Source organism: Etheostoma spectabile, chromosome 3 (genome assembly GCF_008692095.1).
Source record: "Etheostoma spectabile isolate EspeVRDwgs_2016 chromosome 3, UIUC_Espe_1.0, whole genome shotgun sequence".
NCBI classification, from domain to species: domain Eukaryota; kingdom Metazoa; phylum Chordata; class Actinopteri; order Perciformes; family Percidae; genus Etheostoma; species Etheostoma spectabile.
The window spans coordinates 27,017,211-27,028,304 of record NC_045735.1 but is presented as its reverse complement, the minus strand read 5'-3'; the positions used below and the strand labels follow the sequence as shown (position 1 = coordinate 27,028,304).

At 42.4% G+C, this 11,094-nt stretch overlaps 1 protein-coding gene across 1 annotated transcript; it reads right to left on the bottom strand.

The window, feature by feature from the left end:
* Positions 1 to 3,908: 3,908 nt before the first annotated feature.
* Positions 3,909 to 9,283, bottom strand: tmem160 (transmembrane protein 160). The gene is made up of 4 exons (XM_032508439.1): positions 8,926 to 9,283; positions 8,713 to 8,737; positions 5,936 to 6,028; positions 3,909 to 5,316 (listed from the first exon to the last, which is right to left on the bottom strand). Exons 1-4 carry the CDS (start codon positions 9,145 to 9,147, stop codon positions 4,991 to 4,993), a joined length of 666 nt encoding a protein of 221 aa, XP_032364330.1. The 5' UTR covers positions 9,148 to 9,283; the 3' UTR covers positions 3,909 to 4,990.
* Between the last annotated feature and the right edge of the window lie 1,811 nt (positions 9,284 to 11,094).

The window sequence follows — 11,094 nt, the reverse complement described above, 5'->3', positions numbered from 1 at the left end:
CAGCGGGAGAATACATACAAAAGATGTCTTGTGTCACTGCTGGTCGTTATGTGCCATCAAAAAAGCAGGTGGGCGATCTTGCAACATGCAATAAAACACACAATAAAACACAATGGTATTGATCCTTAATTAAAAAAAAAGTAAAATGTGGAGCAGGTGAGAGTGACCCTGGCACGAAGCAGGGCGTCGCTCGAGGGTCTTGGATTTAAAAAAGACATAAATTAGTCTGAAGTGAACACAAAAGCACAGCGAGTACATGGAGAGCATCTCACTTATGAGAGACTATATGCGGCCATGCATCATCGTGTGTGTGTGTGTGTGTGTGTGTGTGTGTGTGTGTGTGTGTGTGTGTGTGTGTGTGTGTGTGTGTGTTGTCTGAAGCAGCCCCAGGGAGGGGCTCTGACATTGAAGACGGGTTAAATCCTGTTTTACATTCAAGTGGCAGGCCCTAGTTCATTAGAGTGAGGATCATTCCTCCTCAAGACCAAAGGAAGCGCATACTAAACAAGAGCAGTTGTTGGGGAGAAAATGCCATTGTACGTGCAAAACCGTATGTATTGTGTAAGTGTGTGTGTGTGTGTGCGCTGATGTACTGGGAATGGAGCTGCACAATAACCTCTGGTTTCGTCTTAATATCTTCTTTTCTGTGGAATACAGTCTTTATATAGCAAAGTAAAGGTGCGTATTGTACAATGTCAGTGTGTGTGTGTGTGTGTGTGTGTGCAAGTCATGCCAGCTCTCCTGACTGTTTTCCACTCAGCCTGTCATTGAGTCACCCATATGCCCTCTCTGTCACTGACTTTGATGGCTTATCTTACTCCCTGAATTGGAGTCATGCTCCCGAGGGAAATACCTTAGCACATGTATATGCATTTGAAAGTCTAAAAATATGGGTTGGAAAAATAGAGTGAGGGATGGAGGGAGACACCCAGACAGCTTCCACCTGACATGGGCTTACTACACCTCCACAACTCTCTCTTTCCTCCACTCCCCTTGTGCTGCTGCTACTATTTCTTTTGTCAATGTTTCCCAACAATCTCCGCTTTCTCCTCTCAGCCAGGAGAAGGCCAATCCATACTTAATGCAGTTCTCAAGGCAGACGCTTTGATCCGTACGCGTGGCATTTAACACCTGAGAGCAGATGAGCAATCTGCTTTCAAAATAAGCAGAGGTTATGGCTCCTTGTTTCAGCGCTGGGAGTGTAGATGTGCAGCTAAGATTTAGAGATGAATGAGGTTAGACCTGGACTTTGGAGCCGTGGCTGGTGTTGTGGTTTCAGTAGCTGCTCGGGGTCTGGGGTGGATGGTGTTTGTCAGTGAGGGCGCGTCTCCTGCCTCTGGGCGCCCTGCCCTTTAGACGCGCCAGGCCTCAGGAGCCTCCTGCATGCCAAACAGACCTGTGCAGTCAGATGCAGCCACGGAGGAGAAACGCTGAGAAGAGAGGAGGGAGGGGAGGAGAAGCGAACGTGAGGAGGAGTCCAGAGAGAAAGGACTTGAGGGCGAAAGGGTAGAAGAAGATCTGAGGGAGAGAGTAGAGGAGCGAGGAGAGGGGCCTTGAGGGGAGGCGGTAGGGGTGCTGGTCACACTGCAGCAACCATCTAGACACACCCTGCATGTGAAACACAACTGCACTGAAACGTCCTGGGAATCAGCAAAGGAGAGGCGGGGGGGGGAGGAGAGTGAAGGAGAAGAGAGGAAGGAAGAGAGGGTCACTCTGAGGTGAGTCTCAACAGCGGCCCTGTGTGTCGATGGACGCGAGATATCACAGACCTTCGCCCTAACCCAGTCAGTGATAGTTATCGCAGACAAAGCCCCCCCATCACCAACACTCCCACACACACACAAACACACACATAGCAACCACCACATGCTGCTCAGCTCAGTTCATATATTCATGCATGCTTGCTCATTATAAAATGATGCATGTACAACATGTGTGTGTGGACAGTTTGCACATCGTTTGGCTCCTGCTGTAAGGAGAGTTTTTACGGACTCCTGCAGCACATGCACATTGAACATTTTTTGAATTGGGTATTTTTAAAGATCGAGGAAAAAGATGTTTTTACACGTTGTCTCTGTTTTTGATGAGAGCGTGTGTAGGTATTTAATTATGGAGTGTGTGTTCTCTGAATGAGTACTTTCAAATCTCCCAACTAATATTGAGGACTTGTACTTTTTCAGGGAATACACTGTTCTGAATCTGAATGATAAAAAAGAGAGACCTTCTTTTGGTGTAGAAGGGTGTGTTGGTGGGACCATGCCAGATTAACTAGTTAGGAGGCTCCTATTGACCCCGACCTTTCTGCTCATTGTGTCCAGTGAATTCCGAAAGTAGTCAGACCCCTTCACTTTTTTCGCGTTTTGTTAAGTTGCAGCCTTTTGCCAACATCGTTTCCGCCATGATGACAAGGAAAATAGAATTTTTGCAAAAACTGAAATGTCGCACTGGCCTGCTGTAAGTGTTCAGACCGTTTACTATGACAGTTAAAGTTAAAGCTCAGGTGTCTCCCATTTCTCATTGAGACGGTTGTACACCTGTGGCAAATTCAATTGTTTGGACATGATTAGGAAAGGCAAACACACCTGTCTTTGAGGCACAAAGAAAGGCCTCAAAACATTTCTGTTGCAAGAGTACAATGTCAAACAGCGCTCAGGGGAGAAGGCTCCTGGTAAGAGACGTGACCAAGACCTTGATGGACACTCTCGCTGAGCTCTAACGATCCTGTGTGAAGATGGGAAAAAACTTCCAGAAGGACAACCGTCACTGCAACACTGCCAATCTGGGCTTGTTAACAGAAGACTCTCCTCAGTGAAAGACACATGAAAGCACCTTAAGGACTCTCAGACTGTGAGAAACTTAAGAAATTATCAAGTCTGATAAATCCAAGATTGAACTGTTTGGCCTCAATTCTACGAATCATGCCTTGAGGAAACCTGGCACCGCTCATCACCTGCGAAATACCATTCCAGCATGAAGCGTGGTGGCAGCATGGTGGGGACTTGTCAGGGGTTGAGGGAAAAATTAACAGAGCAGAGTACGGAGAGATCCTTAATGAAAAGCATTTAGGACAATGACCCTAACCACACAGCCCAGACAATGCAGGAGTGGCTTAGGGACAACTCTGGGAATGTCCTCAAGTGGTTTACCAAGTGCTCGGACTGGAACCCAATCAAGCTTCTCTTGAGACCTGACAGTGGCTGTCCACCAACGGCCCTCATCCAACAGAGCTTGAGAGGATCTGCGGAGAAGACTGGCAGAAAATCCCCAAATCCAGGTGTGCAATTATTGTCACGTCGTATGTAAGAAGACTTCAAGCTTTAATTGCTGCCAACTTGCTTCAACTAAGTATAGAGTTAATGGTCTGCAAATGTGTGATCTTTTAGTAAATTAGAACCTAAAATGCAGTTTTTGCTTTGCATTTGTATTGTGTGGATAAGGGTAAAAATTGTCCACACTCCCATTGTGTACAATGCACACAGTACAATAAACAGCAGCTTCATTATATAAGAGATCAAGGAACCAACCAACATGTCTATGCAGTAATACTACATGGCCCCAAAAATGTTTGTATGTTTATTTCACTTACACATTTATTCAGGAATGTGCACGATATAAGTGTAATATAGACTTCAAATAATATCAGGTCATAATTCAGGATGCACCTTAGTGGTACAAATTCCAGAACTATTTCAGAATGTATCAAATTTTATATATATATTTTTTTTAATAGTATGTTTAGAGGTAATTTGATTTTTTTTTTTAATTTTGTGGAGCAGAACCATTACTTTTTCTTTGGATCCTGCATATCATCTCATCCCTCCAACTTACCTGGTGACCCCTCGGTTGGGAACCACTGGTCTATCTAGTGTAAATGTAAAAGCAAATAAAGCACACATTTAAGTTTTGACTCAGCACAGATTTTCTTCTCTCTTTATTACAGTAGCTACACTCCGGTGTACTGAAAGTGGTGCACAAACAAGAGTGAACCCAACTTGTGAACACAAACTGGAACTTATTAACTTTGAACCAATCTTTACACTAAAACAGCAACTATAGTGATTACCAGATGGAGGGAAATCCACTCAAAAGGTAAAATGGGTATGTTACAATAAGGTACTGTACATGCATATAAACAATACAGAGCCAAATGTATAACCACAGAAAAATCTGTGAAAAATAGTTTGTTTCCAAAAGAGTTACTATAGTGAAAAACAAACTTGCAAAACAGGGTGACTTAAACTTCCTGTGTATAAAAAAGATCGTAAGCCCTGATGATTAAAATAAAAACACACAACCCTGAAGCACGCACATAGTTTATGACCTAAATTCTCTTGCATTTCACATCCAGCTTGTTTTATTTCAAAACTTTTAAGAAAAATTCAAGTCAGTTTGTTGAACAAGATAACATAAATGGCCTAAAAATGATTGCAGAGTGCAGTGAAAACTAAACGCATATTAACAGATATGATGCTCTCAGGGAGTCGTTGCAGTGTGCCTGATAAGTCAATATCATTTTCAGTTTGAAAATGTAAGAGAAGCAGCTTTGAATATATCTAAGAAATCTTACAAAAAAAAAGCTGATTTATTCCCCAAAAGTGAATGCAGTCAAACTACCAAATATTCAGTATCTTTTGACCAGTTTTCCAAAAGGTCCAAAAGTTCTTCAGCTAAACGATCATTTTCACATCAACATAACAATAAACAATAAATCTGTATCATTATAGACTCTCAGCCTACACATGAACACGTAGGCTTCTTACACACACACACACACACACACACACACACACACACACACACACACACACACACACACACACACACACACACACACACACACACACACACACACACACACACACACACACACACACACACACACACACACACACACACACACACACACACACACACACACACACAGATAAGGGGAAGCTCTGAATCAAAGCCACACATGCGTCCTTTTCATCCAAGGTGTCTTACTAGATGTCTACTTGTTCGGCCCCTTGTCCTCACTGTCCTCACTGTCTTGATGTCTGCTGTCGTGGGAGCCACGGTAACCCCGGTGTTCACGCCTCTCGCGGCACTCCCGGCACTCATCCTCTCCCTCCTCCCCCTCGTGGATGATCTCCACCTCCAGGCGGCCGATGTAAAGAGATACCGCGCAGAGCCAGAAGAGGGCGACGCTGCACACCGTGGCGCTCTGGAGCAGCAGCGCCGGCACAGACAGCAGCATCATCCTCCGCAGGGTAAAAAGGCTGCCAATGTACGAGGCGCCGCCAAACGACACACACACACCTCCCAGGATAAAGAAGGCTGGGGGGGAAACAGATTGGCATGGTATTATTGTAGGGATCCAAATCATGTTCTCACTGTAATTAAATCTTTGAACATCAAATAGAATATGCCCTTGTCTAAAAAATGATTTTAAATAGAATATAAATTGAATACAACATTATTTATCTTCAAGAGTGGTAATACTAATGTAATAAACCTTTAATCTGACATAAATGTTAACCTTTTTTTCACACATTGATGTGCTTTAGACTATCTAATGAAGGTCTTTTGTTTAATAAATGTAACACTCAAAACTGTCATGTAACATTGGTTACAACTAGATATCAAGGCTCCTTGTTAACTCATGATTGTAGTATCAACTACTCATTTGCTGAATAAAACATAAAATCTATTGCAAGGTTCTCTTAGAAGTCTTTAGGACAAGAAATGATTGACATGATATGTAGTTAAATGAAAAAATTCTAGTTCATTTTCAAGCTTTTTTCTTAAATCCACTAGTTTTAACGAATGTAGCACTACAGCATCTCTTTGTTACTAAGGTTTAATCACAAGCTGCTGCTGTTTGTTATTGCACTACCAGCTTTGGCTACAAATGTGCTGATTGGCTGCTCCGCTGTACATAAAACAGTGTTTGTACCATATCCTGCTTCTCGTCCCACTTCGCTCTGGACAAATGCGATGACTCCGATCCCAGTCGCTAGCAGACCGTTTCGGAACCACGAGAGGAATCCTGCAAAACAGTCAACGCCACGAATAAACAGCTGAACCCTTACAGCCGACCAGAGATCTGTGCAGCAGAGCCAGAATCAGTTTACATGCAAACAATTGATAGAACGACTGCCTTTGTTTTTGTTTTTTTATTATTACTGCCATGTTTTTCACAACCTTCTATTAAGTTGGACTATTCTAAGACTTGTAAAACGAAATGTGATACAATGAGCAGACCTAGATCAGAAGCTTTGACCCTATTGGATCGGTGGGTGCACCTCTCACACCCATCTCAATTTCTGAGCAAGACGTCAGGAAAACTTTCAAGAATGTGAACACCAAGAAAGCAGCAGGATGGGGGGGGGGGGGTCCTCACACTGTGTGCTAACTTACTAGCGCCGGTGTTCACAATGATATTCAGCCTGTCACTGGCTCGATTTGCCATACCCACGTGCTTCAATAAGTCCACCATCATTCCTGTGCCCAAGAAAATAAGACTAGACTGCCTGAATGACTGTCGCCGAGTAGCACTCACCACTATATATACGGATAAAATGATAGCTAGCACACATCCTCCACACCACCTTATCTCACCTGGAAAAGAAAAGAAGCTATGTGAGATTGCTGTTCATTGACTATAGTTCAGCATCTCAAGGACCTGGGAGTAAACCCCTCACTGTGCATGTGGATCCTTGAATTCCTGACATGCGGACCACAGATGAGGAGGGTGGGCGGACACACCTTCCCCCCCCCTCATCCTTAACACCATAGCACCCCAGGGCTGTGTTCCGAGTACTCTGACATACTCCCTGTACACGCACAACTATGTAGCCACTTTCGACTTCAACACCAGCACCAAGTTCGCTGACGACGGCTGTGGTGGGCCTGATCACAGACACCAATAAAAAGGCCATGCCAAAAGAAGCAGAGACCCTGACCCGTGTGTGTCTGGACAACAACCTACTCATGAATGTCAGCAAGATGAAAGGGATGACAGCGGACCTTGGGAAGCAAGCAGAGAGGGAACTTGGCCTGCATGATTCGGAAAAAAATATGAATCACGATTTTTCTTTTACAGTAGCTCTGCCATAACTTTCTCACAAAGTGTGATGTTTATTGCACACACGAACCATGAGAAAACAAAACAAATTAGCAGTACCAAACATAGATTATTTTTCTTTTTCTTTTTTTTTGGCACCTATAGCACATTAGGTGCATCACCATAAGCCTTTAAATACAGAGATTTCAATGAAGAGAGCGTTTTAAAACCTATTTCAGTGTTTAACAGAAGAAAGTAGCAACGTTTGTGATGCACTCGGCTCGTAAAATTAAATAAGAATTAGTCGTCAAAAAAAATGAAATTGCCAACGGGTGAATCCAGATTGAGATTTTTCATGATTAATCGTGCGGGCCTAGAAGGAACTAAACCCAACTTAATATTAACGGGTCCTCGGTGGAGAGGATGGACAGCTTCAAGTACCTTGGTGTCCACATCACGGAGTCTGACCCGGGTGCTGCATGCTGACTCAGTGGTGAGAAAGGCAAGGCAGAGTTTCAACTCAGACGCCCGAGAAAATTCTAATTCTGCATAATCAGCATCCCGACGCAACCATCCCTGCCTGGTAATTTCCTGAATTAAGACTGCCCTGCCGATAAACTAAGTTGGTTTAATTTCAACAGAAGCTTGCTTTAAAAAAAACTAACAAAGACACACTTTACATATCATACAAAGTTTGACTTCATATTATAATCTCAGTAATATCTCAAATCCTACTGAAGTAATATGTTCTTCCTCTTGCCCGATGTGAGGAAAAAATGTGATATTATTAAATATCACGATGACAATATTACTTGCGATGAATAAACAGATTATTAAAGTGTGCTCAGTTCTGCTACTTCAGGTATTCTGCTCAAATACAATAAATTGCTTGCATATCATATACAATAAAAATTTGATCACAAAAAAATTGCTTGAAATTAATTTCCAAAGTTTCTTTATTGAACACTTAATTGAATTTAAAAGGCACCACTAAAAAAAAGTGAGTTACATTTTAAAGTGCAGTTTTCGACTGATGTTTTCTTTCAATAAACAAAAAAAAATTGAAAAGATTTTATTGCGCAGTTGACAATTAAAAGGAAATGTATTGTCAGAGCCCGTTCACTCCCTATCTCACTCCCTATTAAGCCCCATTGTTCCAACGTTAGTTCTCCCCTTATTAAACATTTTTGGTATTGTGCAGTCCTACTGCCTGGCCTGCACACTCCTCTCTCCCTGCCGCCTCCGAGCTAAAGTAGCCTACAGCTCTAAATCCCATCTGAACCACAGTGGCACGACCCCTCACTGTGACAGACTGAAACCCTGCCAGTCAAGAAATAACTCAATCACTCCCTCCACTGGATGAAAAATTTGCATTTTTTTTGTCGTTAGTCGAACTCAATATCGAAACCTTCAAGAAATGTTCAATCTCTAGCTGCACCCAAATGCCAAATAATAGGCCTACTGTCAACCAGGTATTTACATCAGCGGTTAAAGGTGAAGTAGCTTCGCTGGATGGATGTGTCTAGAAGGAAAACAACGTCAAGTTTCAGCCCGGGGCGGGGACGCTTTGCTGCTCGTAGGCTACTAAATCATATCCACGCTGATGTAGGAGGTTGAGGGTTTAATCTAGACAAGTTACATTTCCAGCATGACGGTAGTCAGGTTACCTGTCTCGTGGGACTTTCTCAGCATCTGCAAACATTAAAGAATAATATTAGCAACAACTTCTAACCGTGTGTCGTAAGTTGACTTATAAAATGTAGTCTGCCTATTGTGTATTTACAGTGACTGTTTCTCAACAGGAAAGGAAACGAAAGCAAAAGCAGCTGTGGCATTTTAGGTTAAAGCTCCCTCCGTGATGTGAATGAAGACCTCCCTACCAAAGCGTCCGCCTTGTCGAGGTCTGTGAGCTGGTACTGCTGCTGCTCCGGCCCCCTGCTCTTCACCCACGGCCCCTTGTCTCCGACCCGCAGCCGGGACGCCCCGTGCAGCCTCCGCAGCGGGGCTCCGGCGCAGGGAGGCCGGACCAGCTTCACGTTCCGGACAAAGTGGGACACGGCCTGCGGCAACTGCCTTCTCACGAACAAACTAAGGAAAGCCATAACATCACGAGTCCCAGCTAGCGAAAAGACCACTAGCTAAAAGCACAACACGACCCGTGCGTGCACTGTGAACTCTCACCGGTCAACGACAAACCCGGAAGAGTCTCCCGTAAAGCTCGATGCCACGAAAAGGTGAGCGGAATTAATTCAGCGCCATCATGCGACTGCCAGGTATTAAACACAGCGGAATTATACAGACAAGGTCATTTTGAGTTCATTTTAAACGACAGCGGATTTTTTTTATTTTTTTTTTATTGCATGTTTGTTTGTATCAAAAGCCCTCCTTTTAAATCGTATAAAACATGCTATTACATATGTACGCCACACAAGGGCGCCAGAGTACAAGGCTATGATTTATGGTATGTTCAGATGTAGGTATATTTATTATTTGACATTTCAAACAGGCTCACAGACAGGAAACATCCAAATAAAATAATTTTGATTTAAAATGTATAGTCAGAGAAAACTGAGGCAAAAGTTAGAATGGCAAGATATTGAAATAAAAAAGTAGACTAATACAATAAACAAAATAGAGCATGTAACTCGGATTTAATAAGATTAGCTATGTTCTTGTTATAGAGTGGACCCTTTCAACAACAATAAGCAGGTCTTAAAATATATTTTAAAAAATGTTTTTAGGGACCTTTTGGACATGAAACTAAATGAAAAAATTTAGACTATTTGAATTTTAAAGGAACAAGCTGATACTGAATAGTGTACAGGTGTGACATGTGTCAGTGTGCCAAACATCTTTGTTTGTGAGAGATATAGAATATGTACTGTATTCTTCTTTGCAAATACAGTACACTTGTGCGTGTCCGTGCATCCTCTGAGGATGATAGGGCAGCCTCTTCCTGAGGGTCTTTTGTCTGTTCCAGCCCGCTGGGATCCAGAGAGGCCACGCCTGCCAAACCTGATTGTTTAGTGTGAGGAGTGTAGGGGGATCTCAGAGTGTGTGTGTGTGTGTGTGTGTGTGTGTGTGTGTGTGTGTGTGTGTGTGTGTGTGTGTGTGTGTGTGTGTGTGTGTGTGTGTGTTTAATAGTGGGGTCTTTTACAAACAGCCAAATCTTTGATGTGATGCTCTCACGCCACTGTCCCCAACACAATGGGAGAAATGTTTGTCCTCACACATGCATTACACACACACATGCATGTGCTTACACAACAGATAAGTTTTTCAGTATATGACATTACATGTATATGACAAATATTACGTTATACGCTGCCAAATGCAGCAGCAGCAAAAAAAACTTCGCAGATGCACACTTATGCTTGTATTTATCTTTATAATACTAAAGAGGCTTGTAAATAGAATAGAATAGAATTCAACTTTATTGTCATTGCACTGTCACAAGTACAAAGCAACGAAATGTGGTTTACATCTATCCAGAATTGCTATACAGGGTAAAATATTGTATATAATTTAGTTAAACCAAATGTAATAGTAAGGAACTTAAGATGTTGTGTAAAAATATAAACATGGGAGCTCAATGACGATTATACAGATTATACAGAGTATAAAGTATATGTATAACCAAAAAAAGTAAGTAATTGTAAGGGACTATAAAATGTAGGTATGAATATAAATATAGGAGGTCTATGCACAGATATACAGAATATACAGGAGTGTTAGAAAAGATATATATGTATTAGCGGGGTTTATAATACAGGATAAATGATGGCAGATTAGATTTACAAAATATATAACGATTATATACATATGTGTACGTGTGGGAGGGGAACAGTCCATGGTATGTGTGTGCGTGTGAGGACAGTCCATATATCATTATTGTATGAGTGGACGGGGGGGTTGCCATTCTTATAGTTGTATCAGGAGGCGTTCAGAAGCGTGACAGCTGTAGGAAAGAAGCTGTTCCGGTGCCTGGTATTTCTGGTCCGTAAGCTTCTGTAACGCCTCCCAGAAGGCAAGAGAGAGAAGAGTGTATG

Excerpts from the sequence above, each read along its gene's own strand:
- tmem160 (XM_032508439.1), bottom strand. The coding sequence starts at position 9,147 with ATGGCTTTCCTTAGTTTGTTCGTGAGAAGGCAGTTGCCGCAGGCCGTG. Across the intron at positions 6,029-8,712 it reads GAGAAAGTCCCACGAGACAG|GATTCCTCTCGTGGTTCCGA; the intron begins GTAACCTGACTA and ends ACTGTTTTGCAG. Across the intron at positions 5,317-5,935 it reads GGGACGAGAAGCAGGATATG|CCTTCTTTATCCTGGGAGGT; the intron begins GTACAAACACTG and ends TTTCCCCCCCAG.